The sequence below is a fragment of the Cydia pomonella genome, unplaced genomic scaffold (assembly GCF_033807575.1).
Source record: "Cydia pomonella isolate Wapato2018A unplaced genomic scaffold, ilCydPomo1 PGA_scaffold_88, whole genome shotgun sequence".
NCBI classification, from domain to species: domain Eukaryota; kingdom Metazoa; phylum Arthropoda; class Insecta; order Lepidoptera; family Tortricidae; genus Cydia; species Cydia pomonella.
The window spans coordinates 56172-76299 of NW_026907921.1; the positions used below are offsets into that span (position 1 = coordinate 56172).

At 38.0% G+C, this 20128-nt stretch overlaps 1 protein-coding gene across 1 annotated transcript; it reads right to left on the bottom strand.

Moving 5' to 3' along the window:
• Nucleotides 1-15072: 15072 nt before the first annotated feature.
• Nucleotides 15073-19715, bottom strand: LOC133534335 (uncharacterized). The gene is made up of 3 exons (XM_061873456.1): nt 19646-19715; nt 15308-15457; nt 15073-15230 (listed from the first exon to the last, which is right to left on the bottom strand). The coding sequence occupies exons 1-3, from the start codon at nt 19713-19715 to the stop codon at nt 15073-15075; spliced, it is 378 nt and encodes a 125-aa protein (XP_061729440.1).
• Nucleotides 19716-20128: the final 413 nt, after the last annotated feature.

Genomic DNA, 20128 nt, shown 5'->3' on the forward strand with positions numbered 1-20128 from the left:
TTTAATACTATGGCGGCGACAAACAAGAGAGGCCTCGATTTCGGACACAAGTTGCATTCTGCATTCCAACACCTGCTCACGAGAGGCATTTGCACGACCTGTATAGAAGCTATCACCCGTGCTGTCATCCGCATAGCAATGGATATTGCTAGTCAATAGCATATCATTGATATGAAGGATGAACAGTGTAGGTGACAGTACAGATCCTTGGGGTACGCCGGCGTTAATGGGCCGGAGATCTGAGCATTGTCCGTCGATGACAACTGCAATGCTACGCCCAGATAGAAAGCTCGCGACCCATGTGCATAGCCCTTCAGGAAGCCCGTACGAGGGAAGCTTGGAAAGAAGCGCCTTGTGCCAAACCCTATCGAAAGCCTTTGCGATATCTAGGCTAACCGCCAGAGCTTCTCCCTTGCTCTCAATGGCGGTGGCCCAACGATGAGTGAGATATACCAGAAGATCACCAGCGCCACGACCATGGCGGAAGCCGTATTGCCGGTCACTTATGAGCTGGTGGTCCTCAAGGTACGCTAGGAGCTGGTTGTTAACCACGCGCTCCATCACCTTGGAGAGAAGGGAGGTAATCGCAATCGGCCGGTAGTTGGAAGGGTTTGTGCGGTCACCCTTTTTAGGGATTGGATGGACCCAAGCAGTCTTCCAGGATGACGGGCATTTACCTGCAAATACTGCTTAATTAACCTAACCTGCTGCTGCAGATATATGGATGACGTATGCCCAAATGTAGGTTATATATCAATGAATGCAATGGGTAATATTCTTTTTCCCCATTAATCATGATATGATGATGTTAAATCATGAGTTAAATCACAAAAACATCGAACAGAATGGGTGCGGGAGCATTAGCCTCAACCGTGATAAGGTAGAATAGAATATATTACTCTTTATTGGCACACCTCAGTAAAAGTTACAGCTTAAAGAAAAACAAATGATTAGTGAAAGACGCAGATAACAGGCGGTCTTATCGCTAGGTATTATTTGATTTCTAGGTAAGTACACATTGCAACAATATGACCTAAATATTTATTTGGATCCCTACAGCAGCTACTTGATGAAAATTTACTTGATTGCTAATAATTATATAGTATGAAATATTCAATTTCATAGCTTACTTTTGTCCTCAAACAGTATTTTTATCAAAGCGCTTACTGTTAACAAAAATTTAAATAAATTATAATAACAATACCATTGTTTGATACAAAACATAAAAGCATCTTGTTCCTTTCACTCTCGTATCCGAAAATCTAATTAATTCTCTGAAACGTCTGGGAGAAGTTGGAGCCTTGGGAGCACAATGTCCTATGTACCTTAAGGGCATTATTAAAATAACAACATGAAATAGGCGTTTTTTTAATCCCTCGTTTATTTAAATTATTATGTTAAATTTCTTCACATTAAGCTTAGAAATAAATTAAAAGTGGAATAAATCAAAGTGGACTTGAACCCACAACTTGTCGTTTTAAGTAATTTCTTTTTAAGCTTACTATAATCGTTCGCAGACGTTTCTTCATAACTATTCCTATTTGTAAGTATAATTTTAAAAAATACTAGTACAGTAGGTATGTACTAGTATTTTTAACAGGTATTTTTAACAAATTACAGGACAATTCGATGCACTGACATCAAACTGATATCCAAATCATAGACGTTGGCAGGTACAGGTAGGGGGGAGGGGGGCGCTGCCCCCCCTAGAGCTCAAATTTTACATACAATGTATGCCCCTCTCTGGCGGTTGCCCCCCTAGGCCTCCGGCGATATCAACTTGCCCCCCCTGGCTGAAAGTTAAAGTCCAAATTTCCGTAATTAGAGCTGTCTCCATGAGAGTCAGAGGCACAAGACGACACATTAAAGCTATTGAGTGCGAAGATAGTGCAGGAATCATATACTGAAAGTCCCCCAAGACCCCTCTCATTTACTACCTCTTCACATCTCTACTGCAGACACCAGCTTTTTTTATGTACTTTTTACCGTCTCCTTGTTTATGTATCTTACGTTATCTGAATAAAATATTGTCATAAATTTATGTCAAAAATGTCATTTTTCATAGACTCTTTTACTGCGGACTGTATTCTGTTTGGATTCGTTAGAATTTTCCCGATAATTAACAATTATAACACACGAAAATTTGCAAAAGAAAAGAAACACCTGGCCATTCGCCTCGCAAGGACGCCTTTCGACCAGAGATGTGCTATGCTATGTTTTCATACATTTGAAACGTAGCTGTAGCTGGAGCTGCGTTTCAAATGTATAAAAACATAGCATAGCAAGCATAGCACATCTCTGGTCGAAAGGCACCCTTAACCTAGTTTTTTCATTGTGAAAAAATCATGGAGAATGGAAAATGTTTAAAAGTGGATAAAACGTTTTCTCTTTTTGTATGAACGATCACGTGGTATACTTCCCTCTTAACGCATACAGGGTGGCATACGCCTGATACGTAAAAAGCGGCCAAGTGCGAGTTGGACTCGCCCATGAAGGGTTCCGTACCATTTATGGCGTATAAAAAAACTACTTACTAGATCCCGTTCAAACTAATATTAGGTGGAAGTTTGCATGGTAATGTACATCATATATATTTTTTTGTTGGTTCAGCAGTTTAAGCGTGAAGAGGTAACAGACAGACAGAGTTACTTTTGCATTTATAATATTATAAATAAATAATCAAATTAATAAATATTTGGCGACAATTTAGAGTTAGATTTATTTCTTTCATAATACAGATTACATTATAAATTGCAGACATGTCAATCTACAAAAATTCATATTATGATCGTCAAAACAGATATACAAAAACATAATCAATAAAATATCAATTTAAAAATTAAATAATTACAGGATACTAGTATTTTAAAAGAATGTCAGATAGTATCTCCTGTTTTTGTAATTCATTAACAGAATACAACGGTCTATCATAACGATCAACAGATCGACTGTTGCCACCCTCCCAACGCAAAATAAAACACCGCCAAAAGTACAAAACAGGCGGGATATTTTTTTAGGGTTCCGTACCTCAAAAGTAAAAAACGGAACCCTTATAGGATCGTCGTCCGGAAAGGCGTAAAGGTATCGAATTGAAATTAAAACAACATACTCAGGTCTATAGTTCCTTCAAACAGTGAAAAAATTCAAGGTTCTAAGGTAACGTAAAAAAAAGATACGACCGTTTATGTCGTAAAAAACGATTATTAAGACACTCTCAAGCAGGGATCAGAAACCGGTATTTTTTTAATGATAACGAAATCGGCATTTTTTCGTTCTTTGTTAATTATTTCATTTCTAATTGGGCATTCTAATAATACAAAGTCGTTGTCTAAATCCACAACTCAATCCTACATTTTAAGTAAAAACCGGTTCCGATCCCGGCTCTCAACGGAATCAAACTTTATAAATTACCTTTGAATATTACCTAGAAGTTTGCAAGTAATATAGTCTTACACTACACGTACAGGGAAAAATCTGAAAAATATTTAAAAAAAAACTAGTTTGTATGGAACCCTCGGTGGCCGAGTCCGACTCGCACTTTTTAGTACTTAAGGCTCAAATAAAATTAATGCAGGTACCTAACTTATTTATTTATTTATTTTAAACTTTATTGCATAAATACAAGTAAAACGTACAATAGGCGGACTTAATGCCTAGAGGCATTCTCTTCCAGTCAACCATTGGGCCGAACAGAAATGTGTGTGTGCTGTGTGTGTGAAAAGAAAATGTTCCAAAATTAAATATTAAGTCTAAAACTAATAGGCCAATACACAAACTAATAGGTAATATATATATATATATATATATATATATATATATAATACATTTATAAGCTATACAAATAAACATTATAAATCTTCTTCTTCACGTGCCATCTCCGTCCAGGAGGTTGGCGATCATATGCTTATATGTCTCTCTATGTTCAGTCATGCGAATTAGTCCATCTATGCTCTTCACTTTTAACCAGTCTCTTATATTTTTAGTCCATGATGTGCGCCTTCTACCACGACCACGCTTCCCTTCAATTCTTCCTTCAATTATTAATATGTCCAAAATACGCTGCTTTTCTTTTCTTAATTGTTGACTACTTCTAGATCTTTTTTCATGATTTCCAAAACTCTGATATTAGTTATCCTATCAGTCCATTTTATTTTGAGCATCCTTCGATAAATCCACATTTCAAAAGCCCTTAGCTTGTTGACTAAATTCTTTTTCAAGGTCCAGCTTTCGGAACCATACATAAGAATTACATAAATACATATATAAATTAATTAATTTAATTATAAACCTCCCTGGCAACGGGAATGCACATATTTTTTGGCCACCGTGTATACATAAATATATTTACCCTACCGGATGCGCCATATAAACTTGTAAATTATAAACTTTATGAATAAGAAATAGAAAACATCTTTGTCATTGCCTAACAATTCCAATTTAGCTTTAATGTCTCTGCCACGTGTTTCTACTTACACCAGCAACCTACTTACTTGTAAATGCTTGTGTTGTTTCTCTTTCCTTCATATTGTAAATGAAAGTGACGCAGCTATTGGTGCAAATACAAGGGGGATGTGTGTAAACGTGAGGATAATTACCTGTACCTTTCAGACTGAGATGGAAAATGTTTGAATAATTATTTGTTCTAATAGTGACTTTATTTAAAAAAGGAATGGATTATTTAGATGCTGTAAATAATGTTAAATTACATTTAATATAGAACGCACCACTTCTGTTAAATTGTATTCAAATGAAACTTTATATCTGTATAAATTCATAATATACATTTTGTTGTTGTGCCCTGGAGGGCAGTCAAATTTAAATGGACATTTAATACTGTCAATAGGTTCGTGACAGCATGCCTTAGGAGGCGTTTAATAAATAAATCATAGAAACAATGTTTGAAAACATACATGTATAATTTCTAAAAGTCTATAAACGGACAATAACCGGAGTTTCTTAGACGATTTCTAATCTCTTCATCTCTTTGAAGAGTTCGGTACCCATTTTGGCGGGGGAGCGAGTGACGATGACGTTGGCCTTCTCCAGCGCCTTGATCTTGTCCATGGCGCCGCCCTTGCCGCCCGAGATGATGGCGCCGGCGTGACCCATCCTGCGCCCGGGCGGCGCCGTCAGCCCCGCGATGAACGACACCACAGGCTTGGCTTTTTGGCCCTGGAATAACAGATCATATAATAGAAACTGGCATGTACTGATGTAGTTTGTAACTTAGCGAGGGTTCCGTACTTTTTAGTATTTGTTGTTATAGCGGCAACAGAAATACATCATCTGTGAAAATTTCAACTGTCTAGCTATCACGATTTAGAGATACAGCCTGGTGACAGACGGACGGACGGACGGACGGACAGCGGAGAAAAAGACAACGAAAATAATTTAGACCCAGTTTTTAAATTGAATAATTAGACTATTTAAAAAAAAAAAATATTATTTTTGAAAAATTATACGGAATATCGATAATAATTCCAAAGGAAGAACTCAAAAAAATGCTTAAAAAGTTAAAGTTGCTCGATATAAAGAAATCACGACAATATCACGAAATTTTCATTTATTTCCAGTTGCAGTACAGTCGCCATCAAATATAATCAGAGCAGACGAGATGCTCAAAAATATTTGAACACACTCTAACGCTTTGACAATAGAGGCGTGTTCAGATAATTGTGAGCACCTTGGCCGCTCCGATGTATGTGATGGCGACTGTACGACGTTACCCTGCAGTCAGCATCAAAAGTAGCGGATCAAACAAGGTTTCAAAAGTGTTTACCATACTGTAACAGCTTAAAAAAAAGTGACGGTTCTATATGTAGAACAGTTTAGTCTGTAAAAGATATACTTTAGAAAATGATTTTTAGAGATATATTTGGAAAAATTATTCGGAATATCAGATACTTTTGGCTCGTTGTTTCATCCATTACTATTGATGCGGACTGTACCATAGCCGTATAATCATAAAGTAAAATAACTAGCGATATCGAAGTATCAGTACCCCTAGTGTAAATATTTTCGACAACGAAACGTGACGTACGCGTTTGCGTTAAGTGTCATTTTGTATGAGATTTTTGACTTTCCAAAACGTCCCGCTTGGCGCGCTGTTTAAAAACCCATACAAAATGAGACTTAACGCAAACGCGTACGTCACGTTTCGCTATCGACTAAATTTACACTAGGGGTACAGTACCCCTAGTGTAAATTTAATCGACATCATAACGTGACGAACGCGTTTGCGTTAAGTCTCATTTTGTATAGGATTTTGAGTTTCCAAAACGTCCCGCTTGGCGCGCTCTTTCTAAATCCAATACAAAATGAGACTAAACGCAAACGCGTACGTCACGTTTCGAAATCGAATTTATTATTTATTTACACTAGGGGTACTGAATCATTGAGACGAACGGTAAAAAACCTTGCGAAGGCAGCCTTAGACGTTGCCTTTAAAAACACTGATCTAAACTTACACGATTTAGGCCAATCAAATTAGATCCAAAAATAGCGTTTTGAGGAATTAATTCCCAGCAAGCTGGAAATTGTTTTAATACATTTATTTGGTCCTAAATGCGTGTAATCCGAGTTTGCTCTATACCAGGAGGTGTGCATACATTTTGGGATCCTTAGGAGATAATTTTGTCCTTTGGATTGCCAAACCAATCGATTTAGAAGGAACCCACTGTCAATTACAATAGCACTTGGTGGATCAGAAACTGGTAAGAAAGCGTTTTCGGATTATTAACATGATTTTACCAAAAATAAAAAATGACGACTTTTTTTACAATTTACTACGAATACATATTAAGGTACCTTAAATCAATCAATCAATATATTTTATTGCAAGAACATAGTTAAATTACATTTCGGATCCTCAGATATCAATTTTAATAATACTCGTAATTAGAACAAATTTTCCGTCGGCCGTACCGTTTTCGATTTACAAGCAAAATAAACTGAAAAAGAGGAAACATTTATGCACACCTGGAATGAAGCAAACTCTGATTACACGTATTTTTAGGTCCAAATTCGAAAAAATCTCGAAATCGAAAAAATCGAATTTGCTTACACTTGACCTTACCTACTGTTGGAACATTACTGCTGCAGTACTGTCAATTTCCGTGATAAAATGGTCTGACGGATTGAATATTCTATTCTCAGCAGTAATGCGGCAATAAACGTCACTCAATTTACCAAGAAAATTCAATGTAATCTTGATGAGGGGGGGCACCATGGTCTAGAAATGCTTAGGGCACCAAAATGTCTTAATCCGGCACTGGGTGGTGGTATTTTAGGCTTAGTGTAGTTTTAGTGTTACCTATTTGGAATAATGTAAAGTTCTTTTTTATACATTAATTTTATAGTGTTTAGCTTTTTGACATTTGATAAATTTAATATAAGTAAATGAGTTTTACTATAAACGAAATAAATTGTATACGTTACTAACGTTTAAAAAAAACCCTTACATTCTACATTACAACAGCAAACATTTCTATTCTACTTTATATCTACTATAGAAGTGCAAAGGTTGAAATGCTCTACCCGCCCTATTTCTGTATCAGAATAAGCATTCAGGCCTATACAATCAACTGAGCATGATGACTTGGATCTGATTATCGATAAAGTCGCGACACAGTCGGAATATAGAATGGAGGGGGTGTTCTGCAGGTTTTTAGGGTTCCGTACCTAAGGGAGCTTAATGGAATCATGCATGTTAAAAATAATATTACGTAGAATTATGCAAAACTACGGCAGCATATTACGCTAAATTACTTATATTTTAAATTATTCACCATTAAATAAGCCTTTTAACGAAATGTATAAAAAATAAGGAATCTGTATCTATATTTTTAGCTATAAATAAACCTTTGTGACAGAACTTATGATCTGACTAAGTATTTCCGTAGATATAACGTGCAGCAAAACTGCAGGTTACTCTTCCCACTCCCGCTGACGCAATTAATTTTAATTTAAGATCCAGACAATATACCTACTCGTAGATCAGTTGTGACCACAAATAACACATATCGAGGGGTGGGTGGTCAAACCCGATACCTCAAGCAAAAGGGTTTTGGAACTATATGTGACATACGCGGAATTCTAATTTGGTAGGGGGTTTTAAAAGTGTTTTACAGTACATATGGTGCTATTTTACCGCACTAGTGCGAAAATTAGCATACCTATTACGTGACTGTGTCGAACATTTAAAGGGCCATATGTACTGTAAAACGTTGTACGATACATGTGCGAATAGGTAATTCGTAACTCGTGTCGATTTAAAACACTCCCTTCGGTCGTGCTCGTGTTTTAATTTATCGCCACTCGTTTTGAATTTCCTATTTTTCGCACTTGTATCGTAATGTACCACCAACCAGCCAGGAGTCGGGAATTTCCATTGTAAGTCTACCGTTTAACCGAGGGGGTTGTGTATTATTCTAATTTTAAGTAATCAATATAAAATAGATTTTAATCCCAACACTCAATCACTGCCCACCTTATAATACCTTGTTTGAGTTGTTTGTTATGATTCCAGTACACATACTTCCTGCTCATAACGTTCTTCCTGGAGGCGGGCGCGGGCGCGTTGGCCTACTACTACGAGGTGCAGGTGGAGCCCGAGCTCCAGGCGGGGCTCAACAGCACCCTCGTTGGCAACTACGCCCTTGACACAGTCATCACGGACGCGGTGGATCGCATGCAGACTGAAGTAAGCGTTTAAGTTACATTCGGGTTGTGACTGCAGCAGCGTTAGGGTCGGTGCCTTAAATAGCCTCTAACAAGAAAAAGCTCAGGAAGGCTTCGTTTTGTGGATACTCAGACAACGATATATACATAGTCGTGGGACGCCCTATATCTATTATATAAATACTTAAATACATAGAAAGCATCCATGACTCAGGAACAAATATCTGTGCTCATTACACAAATAAATGCCCTTACCGGGATTCGAACCCGGGACCATCGGCTTCATAAGCAGGGTCACTACCCATTAGGCCAGACCGGTCGTTACTAGGCCATAGATGAGACTGATCCTTACTTTGTGGTTTGTTCTAGAATGCGCCCTCTCTCGGAAGCCACGTGCAACACAGGCGCCTCATAGGTGCCATTTATGCACGAAATAATTCAGGAAATTGAACAAGTTCAAGGAACATATGCGAGTCCACACAGGCGAGAAACCTTATCCTTGCGACACCTGCACATTATAGACTCGTAATATACAAATACTTAAATACATAGAAAACACCCATGAATCAGAAAGAAATATCTGTGCTGTTCACACAAACACATGCCCTTACCGGGATTCGAACCCAGGCCCATATTCATAGACAATGTCACTCCCGACTAGATTAGACCGGTGACCCTGCCTACCACTAGAAATTACATACCTACTCAAGATAGTGGGGAGTCCACTTGACAACTTAGTCCCAAGATTTTAGTTGGGAACCTGGATCCACTTGACAACTGACAACCTAATCCCAAGATATTAGTGGGGAGCCTGATCATAGATATGTTTTCGTTTCTTGTAGGGCAACTCTAGGCTTATATTGCGAAAATTTATAAATCAAATCCTAGAAAGGTACATGTCTGTTTTGGCTACAATATACTTTTCTTGTCGTTAATCACAAATCCTAATTTCTCTAAGAGGGATACGGTTTCTGGCATTCGCTATAAGGACGACATATACACAATATATCGTCTAGATATATTACAAGCATTAAGCCTTTACTTCTGAGATGTGTAATAACTGATGGTTTCATAAGTTTAGTAAAAACAGGCTTGATTCGGAATTAAAAAATATGCCTCTTTAAGGTCAATCATTGCTAGGTATCCTGATTTAGGTACCAGTTTTGTGGCAGTACGAATATCTTTCAATTTCTTGTACAACTATTGAATTAAATGGGATTTTGTATCCAACAACATACTGCAGAACAACCGGATCATCTGTGATATCACGCCAATTATCAATGTAAAACTGGAGTCTACCTGAGTGCTGCTTTACCTCTATTGATGTTTGCATGGCTGCCGGCTGTCTCTCTTGGACAACGAAGGCTGGTACTTCTCCTAGGTCGTTCGCCGGGGCTGCCGAGGAGAGGCGCGTGTCCGGTACCCATTGAGCACACCGAGTTTTTTGGATTATGATAGTAATTAGTGGGTCTTGGTTGTCACCTGGCGAAATGAAAGTAAGTATGACATTGAAGGTCGTCGCCCTTGATCGATCGATGCCTAAAGTTAAAACCCACCCTCCCACGCGCCCCGCCAGCCTGCCGCCCGCCCTCAACTACACGCTTCGGGACTACTATATCATACACAAAGGATGATTAGATTCACTTTCATTTCATCTTTAATACTAAATCCAAATATACTTCTTGGTGTTAAGATTCGTACGTACCTAATCCGTCGTGTGATTTCTAGGAAAATGAAGACTGGCGCAAGCCTCTTATTGCAATATTTGCAATAATATATTACACAAGGCCGCAAAAATACCAGACCACGATCTTATTTGAAGAGCCATATATGTTATGTATATGTTTGCGGCCTTCGAAGAGTACATATTACGAGGGTTGTTTGAGAAGTAACTTGATTTGATATGAAACAATAATGATATTGCAAATGTATTTATTTTATTTCCGTACGTGATCCCCCCAAATTGCTACGCACTTGTCCCAAAGTCCCAACGAATCTGCAACTTCTCTATGCCTTCACGGAAGTGCGTCTCTTCAAGGGCCTCGAAATACGCATTAACCTCCCGTGTAACCTCCTTATTGGACTTTAATTTTCTATTGAGCACCCCGAGCTTCTTAGAGGCCAGTTTGGCTTTGAGTTCCAAATGACCCTGAAACTGGACTTCGTTCGTAATGTCGACACCGAGTATCCCGATACTCTTGGAAATGGTAAGGGGAATGTTCTGGAATTTTGGCGCTAAAACAAATGGGGTTTTCTTGTTTTTCAACATGCCTTATAAAGATGGTTGTTAGCTCAAATTATACTTATATTATTTCGTCATATTACGTTTTGTTTATGTTTAAATCAGAATTTATTCACGACTCACATGTGAGTCACGGGCCCTGCGCGACTGTTTGAACATGACCCATACGCTGAGTCACGGGCCCTGAATGGGTTAAGGTGAAGCCATCACGATACAATCATACCATCTGAAGCCGTATTGATATATTGTGTAAAGTAAAACTGTTATTTATGGGATGACCGTTGGCGACTTTATGAATGTTATTAAGTATGTGCGTGGTGCATACAACTCGATCCTAGCACGTAAGCATGCTATTGTTTAGCAGCAGACCACTGCAACTATTGAACATAATAACTAAAATTAACATGTATGACGCGGGCTTTACGCTGTTTGCGGGCATTCTGTTTATGGCTTTTGCATTATGGGTGTTTAATAATAAGTGTTCAGTGAACAGCAATTATAATTGCACACATTGGTATTAAAACACACATTACATATTGGCACATTAAAGCAGTGCGACCGTTGGCAAGCACTCGATATCCAGTTATAACACTCATTACGCTAAATGTTGCGATATTCCACGAGTCAACTAGTGGGGGGGCTCAATTTAGCATTAAATTTGGTTGCAAACGGTGCCTGGCAACATGCCAAATACAGGAGCTGACGAAAGGAGCCTAAGCCATGTCGGAACAATGTATGTAAAAGTCATTGAACACTTTAGCACATTCTCATTGTTAATTTTTTTAAACGAAAACTAGAATACGATAGAAACTAAATCCACATCTCTTCTCCGCTCCGCTGGTATACAACAAATACCATTGGTTGACTCCAGCACGTCTCCTCTCATCTCCGCTACAGAGGAAAGGTACCCTAAGAACTCCTCTAATTGACGATGCTATCAATTGCGTGTAACCTTCGACCCACAAGATTCAACACAGAGGAATCATTTAGTACAACGAACATTGGAAATCTTATCTTATAAAACAGTATTTATTCGTATTCATGTTATCAATGTGCACTCACAAAGTCCCAAGGCTCAAATCAAAACAATCATTGATTGAGTAGGTAAGTACTGACATAAATTCATCAAAGTAGGAACAAGCCGATTTAAATTGATAATTTATTTTGCCAATTTGTCAAACAAACAGTCTGAGTCCGTGAAACTTAGTTCACGGTCGCTTTGTATTAGGTACGTATTGCGTATTGTTCGGAATTCTCTACGTTAAGGAACTTTGCTTTTAATTTAAGTATATTTCACTTAAAAAGAGCAACAGTTGAAATCAAATCACAAGTTACTGAGATAAATTAGCCAACACTAGTGGCAACTTTTATACTAAAAACGGCTTTAAATATGTTAAATTAACAAAATATTTTTTGACAGATGCTTTCGCGCCCAAAACGCTCTTTGAAAATTGTGTGACGTCACAGTTTACGGTTTGACACATAACTTCATACACACGTAGAAGATACGAACTGTCAACTGACATTTGTCATTTGTTGTTTATCGCCTAACTGTCAACAGTGTCAATCCGAGAGTTGTGACGTCATCAGAATCTTCAATGACGTTTCGAGTTTGGTCACGTGACGTGTGCCAAAAGATATTTTAAATTCAATATTTACAAAAATATGGTCATTACAGGTCCCCTAAAAGTAGTTTAACATGTTCTTATAATCCAAAAGAATTTATTGGGATACAATTCTGCCCTAAGATTTGTAGATGGAAACAACCCTATTATGGGCATTATCTACGTCATCAGAAGTATTAAAAAATAGCGTCTCGTACCCGACACTTTCGGTGGCAGCCATTCCTTAACATTCTCAGACAGGTCGGGAGGCTCGGGCGGCGCGCACTGCGGTTCCGGGACGTCCATGGCGGCGGGTGGCCGGGGACCCGGGGCCATGACCCGCGTCGCCCGGCTATACTGTCTCGTTATCCTCGCCCATTACGCCCTTAAATAGGACTAAAATCTGTGGAAAACGGCGAATATTTTAGAAATACGAGCAATAGAAATTGGGAATCTAGTGGTATTGAGCACTCGTTTTCAATTATATTAGTAGAATTTAAATGCCTAGTAGTGAGGATAAATTGAAGGCAATTATATTTGAGTGCTGGTTCATGTTTAAATTATGATTATTTTACCTGATTTCCTCGCATGTTTGGAGAAAAGCACTATTTATGCCTCGGCAGGAACAGCAATTCGTGGATTTGAATGATGAAGTTTTGTTTATTACTCGAAAGTGAATTACTATCGAGTAATAAAAACCCCCGTAACAAAAAGACAATTCAAATCAATCTAAACCAAACGACGCCACACCAAGAGAACTAATTTTTTCCAAGTCTTTCAAGTTACTTACCACCCAATTCGGCACCGCTCCAAACGGCATATACGAAAGCCACTTCAAGATGACGTACACGAAGTCCCGCGCCCTGGACTCGGACGACAAATCCGTGATGAAGTCGAAGTTGAAGGGGAAGTGCGTTCCGGCCTTGCCGTCCTCGTTGCCGTAGTATAGCATCGTCATGCTGATGTTGGCGTAGCCTTCGGCGAAGAGGACGCTGGGGAAAAATAAGGTTTCATTGACAAAAGTAACTATATGAATGTTATTGCCAGCGATGGTGATGGTGGCTGGAGAAGCTAGTCCCTAAAATCAGCTAATCTGTATAGTGAGAAGTACTTTTAATTAATTTTTATGAAATTGATTCATTGTTTATTGTTTGTCCAGTCATCCTTGATTTCTCTGGAATGGTAATTCACTGCTGTCGGATGAATACTAGTATGGGGTGTAGATTAAAAGGAAGCTCACTAATTGTATAATACAATTCGTATATAGAAAAAAAAACATTATTCTATCTCTCTTAACGTATAAAACCTAAAACAGCGCCATCTACAACTTAAGCCAAGCAGAAAGGAAAAACTGGCAGGAAGACATCCGTCACTCAATATGGCTATCAGTGACACTCGAGCTCGTTCCGAGAATGGGTAAGTTGCCACGTGCCTATAAAAGACTTCGGCGGTGAAGTATTGAGATAAATGAACTCGAAAATAACGTTAATGAAGTATGAACGAGAAATTCAGTAGAATTTTGTTTGTATCCTTGCTTGCTCTTGTAACCTTGCCACGCAAAGGGCGTAGAAGCTATAAAAAAGACATGAAAAGTACCGTATCAATCAAATGAAGTGATAGACACCTGTGGTAATAAAATGGCCGTAAAAATAGGCGGACATAAAACTATCCGTGTGAGTCAATCTTTATTTAAGGAAACCGTAAAAATTGGTAACAAGGATCAAAACAAACAAGACCACCGCGAAGAGCATTTGAAGTCGACGCGGTGTTCTTCAATATCTAGAAATAATTTAACACAAACTATAGATATATTTTCAAAACTTTGCATCATACATTTTGTAAGATCATACCTATGTCTGTGTGTGTATTACCTATGTAAAGGTGTGCAAAATAAAACTTGAGTTACAATTTTCCGCTTGGCGTTAACGTTAATACAGGTGTTGAAAAAAATATTAGTAGGGTACTTTGCAAGCAATTATGGCAAACAATGTAACTGAAAATGTTCGTAGATAATAAACAGGCTGTTCAATTTCGAATTTCCTGTTCAATAACTCAATCAAATCCAACACATGAATGGTGATTAGAATCCGGTGTTTGATAGATAGCCAGCTTAACTATCGCAGCCAAATAACACTAGACCCTACTCATAGTGTTGTGTTTCCTGCCGGTGAGTAAGGTCGCCAGAGCTCAACGACGGTGGGAGGGGGTTAGGGTTGGCAACGCGCATGTAACTCCTCTGGAGTTGCAGGCGTACATAGGCTACGGATACTGCTTACCATCAGGCAGGCCGTATGCTTTATTTATATGAAACTCAGAAGACTCTGAACAAAAAGTTTTAGGAGAGATGTAATATAAAAGACGAAAACTTGAAATCGCCCTTTCATTTGAATACGATTGTATTTAATTTTATAGAATAGTATGTGCAGATTACATTTTTTTTTTGTTTATATTACTAGTTAGTAGGTTCCCAGAAGTAACTTTGCCTTTGCTTTGCAAACCGAAGCCTTAAATAAATCTAATGTTTTAATAACTTAAGGCCTCGTCACACTACAGCGGAGCGTGAGCGGGGCGCGAGCGCGCATCACGCTCTTGTTCTGCTCGCACTGGGCACTGTGCAGGGGTGCGCGATGAGCCCGGCGGGGCCAGGCGCCGCAACGGCCCGGCGCGTCCAAACGCGGGATGCGCGCGGCGCGAGTCGCTCCGAGCTACCGCCAACGTTCATGCATCTCTGGCCTGATACTTTAAAATTTATTGATATTAATACTTTAAAATGGACAAATACCTCGGAACTGAGCCTCCCACTCTTTAACTGACTCCATCTCCATAGAGTTGAGGTCACTTAGGTCGTCATACTCCTTGTCTGAAGACGTCACGGAGAATGTTGCCAGCCCTCGGGAGGCGTCTTTACCGCCAAATGTAGCATATGGACCACCTGCAAAATATAGCTTTATTTTAGAAAATAGACTCAATGACCAAGTTATGATTTTTTATTATTCCTCGTCTGTGGCAAACAAGCATACGGCCCGCCTGATGGTAAGCAGTCACCATAGCCTATGGACGCCTGCAACTCCAGAGGTGTTACATGCGCGTTGCCGACCCTTTAAGTAAGTAATTTATTTATTGTAAACTGTGTACACAAAGGTGTAAAATATAAACAATGTATCAACAGTTGCCCGTTTGAGCGTACAATTTATAGCCTTAAAAATACATAACAACTATATACATTATAACATCTATTCTTAGTCTCATCTAACACATATGGCTCTTCTTCCATCGCTTCGAAAAACTCATTTAAACTATAAAATACGTTTTCTGTAAGAATCCGTTTTAATTAAATCTTAAATTTATTACCATCCAACATTTTAATATAATTAGGTAGGGCATTAAATACACCTATGGAAGTGAAGAAGGCGGTTTTGTAGTACAATGTGTTATTTGCTTTTGGTCACACTAGGTTATAAATGTTATAATTGTACTTTTCCCTTAGCCTGTACACCTACCTGTACACTCCTTTTTTGAAGAACCCCATACTGTATGCATACCCTCGGGAAAACCCCCCTTTTTACCATTGAGGAATGTTGTAACCGCCAGAATGACAAGAGTGTATGCAAAAAACAGTCAAGAGGCGATTGCGGCTGTTCCGAGAGTGCAACGAGGCCATCATCCCTCTTATGTGATGATTTGGCTGGGTGTGTCATACTCAGGGCTAACACAGGTTCATTTCTGTGAAAACTGGGGCCAAAGTTTACCAGGAAACCGTTCTCGAACGAATAGTGAAGCCCTTAAGCCACACCCTATTTCAAAACCAGCCATGGGTCTTTCAACAGGACTCAGCTCCTGCACATAAGGCAAAAACAACTCAAGCCTGGTTTCGAAGGAACAAAATTGACTTTATTGCCCACGAAGACTGGCCGTCCTCCAGCCCGGACCTTAACCCCCTGGATTATGCCATATGGCAGGTTATTGAGGAGAAAGCCTGTGCTAAACCCCACACAAATCTTGACTCCCTCAAGCGGGCCATAGTTAAGACCATAGATATAAGAAGTAAGGAGATTTATAACGAAGCATAATTTCAACGAGTCTCGCTGTCTTCAACTGTCCCCCACCACATCATTAAAGGCGTGGCCAGACAACCAACTCACGCGCTGTGATTGGCCAAACCGCGCGGTGTAGGAGCCTAGAGCGGCGGCACTAGAGTGAGGACAATTCGATAGAGCTATCGATTTTTTACATGTTCTGAAAATGACTTTAGAGTTTTGACATTTTTGTTTTAAGTAATAATTGCCATAGACTTAATTTATATTCCTTTAAATTTTTGACCTTATTTGCGAGCTAAGAATTTTAAGGTACGTGTAAGGTATATTAGTTGATCCATCCTCCCAAATTCCCCCCAAGATAGCTTGATTTTTGCGTTTATTGTTTCTGATTTTGTATGCTAGGTGATACTCCTATTATTATTTATTTAGCCATTTTTAGCGTTGTTTAAAGTAACATAGTTCTTATAAAAACTAGAATATCAAAAAAAGCAAAACGTATAGACAGAAACAAACTTATAAAGGTAACAGGTACTGGTAATAATAAACTCATATAAAAAATAGAGGAAAATATCGAGAACGTTTGTATGGAGAAATTACCACTAATATTTCCCTTACGAGTAATAACTTCAGCCGCACTGATCAGATAAAGGTGACCAATATCGTTTCTCAAAATGATCATATGACCGCAATAATGGTAAAATATAAAAAGTATTAACATAAAAAACATATATGAGCTCACATAAAATTAATATTCGCATAATCAGTTTTCCAAAAAAATTTAATACTTATATATTCATGATTTTTTATTAAAAAAATATATTTATAATTCTTCTTAAAAAATGTTTATTTACTTATTAAAATTTACTACTACTATTTTCCGCAGTAACGAACACATAACCTACCTAGGCTTTTGCTTTTTAGGTAGGTAGTTTTATTTTAGTTATGTATTAATTTGTATTTGTAGTTAATCCTGGTAAGGGCATTTATTCGTGTGATGAGCATGGATATTTGTTCCTGAGTCATGGGTGTTTTCTATGTATTTAAGTATTTATAAATATTTATATATATCGTTGTCTAAGTACCCTCAACACAAGCCTTATTGAGATTACTGTGGGACTTAGTCAATTTGTGTAATAATGTCCTATAATATTTATTTATTTATTTAAATAAATGATAAGAACTGATGCAAGTAAGAAGTAAATTGATATTCAGTTCAGATAAATAAGATTATTATGTGAGCTAATATTACGCATTCGTTTTAAAAGATGTGTAAAAATAATTATTAAACTATGAACACAGCTCTAAATCATAACCAGATTACCAACCTATGAATTAAAACAAATACATAATATTCTTAACAAAAACAAAATGTAAACATTCCGAGGCCCTCCGCTTTCAAAAGATCCTTTTGACTAGTCATTGAATATTCATTATCGACAACGCAAACGGCCTTTTGAACTACCAAGTCGAATTACAATTTGTACATGTCTGAGATCTCCTAGCTCGTCATGGTCGGTCATTTCAAATAAAGCGTCGTCACGGGTGTCAGGTTGTCAGAAAAACACGGACCAACATTCTGGAAACCTAGTTTTTTTGCTCTCCCTGCAGATAATTTATTACATTCGATTATTTTCCTCTGATCTTATTAAATTTAATGTTGAGGGTAACTTTTTCATGACACGTATTATTTATTATTACACGTATTATACACGTATTTATTTTTCACCATACCAACTAGTAAACGCCCTCTTGATTGTTCAAAAACTAATGAGAAAGTTGCATTTTATTCACATGTTGTCTCCTTATGTTAGCTGGTAGAATTGACTTTTAAATTATGATTTTGAATGATTACGTTCATTCATATTACGTTCATTTGAATTTGAATTGGTTCGATTTTTTTGGAATTTCATAGTTAGTATTTTCCTCGCCTCGGTGTGGTGAGAAATTTTGGTTTCACTCGGAGCTCCCCATATAAAACAAATAACTATTTACAACTAGCGAACTTCTGTCTATAGTGGATTTAATAAGGAGGTATTCATTTTGTTTTGTATTTTTTGTGATTCGTGTTAAGGTTCAGCCGAATTAAACATATTATACTAATGTTTCAAATTAAAGTGTTTGATTTAAGCTATCTCTTTCGAGACCAGAGTCCAAGATTGTACACAGTTTCAAACTGTTCGCAATTAATTCCAGTTATAATTTAATTCAGCATTCATGGAACATTGACTGCGGTCAGGACTTGAGGCGACTATTTGACATATGAACATTGATCATTGACTATGAATCATAATTTTAAAATATGTTGTAAATCTAGCAAATCCATTAGTACTTCAAAAGCATGTCTTTGCTGAATCGATACTGAAAGAGCAAATCAAGCGAAACTTCGTAAGTATTATACCGTTCGTTAACTAAAGTCAAAGTTTGCATACTAATGGAGTCAGGCCAAGCTAAGTTGGCAGCGATTTTGATAGCCCAGTCAGTGCCAGTGTTATTGTAAATGTCAAACATCTATGAAATTATGATGTTTACTTAACACTTGCACTGGGCAAAATCGCTGCAGACTTAGCTTATGTCCGTTTTTCTGTCTGTCTGTCAAGACCCTTTATCTTGGCAATGCGTGGAAGTATCAAATTGTAATAAAAATCGTATAATCAGGTCAACAGTCCCTTGAAGCTGTGAAAAATAAAACTACTAAATTGTCGTAAAAAAGCGGCCTTTTATGCCGCAAAAAATGTATTTTTCAACACTCAAAGGAATCAAAATTTATATACTTTCCGTTTACCTAGAACTATGAAATTTGGCAAGTAATATTGTCTTAAAGTAAAAAAAAATACTACCCCTTCATTTTAAGTTGGCCGTTACCTCTGGACTCACTTCCTCGCACAACCCCGTATGATGCCTTATCCACTCGGCTTACAACTGCTTTTATTACTTAAATTTAATACAATCGCAAAAAGTATGAAATAAAGTAAGCATCAAAAACCGGCATTGAGGATGTGGGCATGAAAGCCGCTAAGATAAAGTGGGACTGGGCAGGGCACGTCTGCCGAATACACCCCGAGCGCTGGACCAAATCCACAGACTGGGTCCCAAAGGATGCATCTCGGGGCAGTGGAAGACCAGAACGGAGATGGCGGGACGATCTTGATGCATTTTGTAAATAGTGGCGGAAGTGTGCATTGCATAGGACCAAATGGCGAGAAAGAGGGGAGGCCTTTGCCCAGCAGTGGGACACACTCTGCTGAAAACAAAGCATCAAAAAAATTACATAAAATTATTAGTACGACAGTACTAATAATTTTATCTGTGACGTTACACCGACGCCTACTTGAAGTGAACGGGTAGTAAATAAGTTAAATTTGTACGGAACGCGAGTCCGACTCGCACTTTTCCGGTTTTTTATAACATGAAGGAACTCTACTTTTAATATTGATAAAAAATATCTAGCAGTACTTTCAAAAAAGGTACACGCTATTCACGCTATTGTTACAAGACATTTTAAAAACCCAACTCACTATAAAACCGGCCAAGAGCATGTTGGGCCATGCTCAGTGTAGGATTCCGCA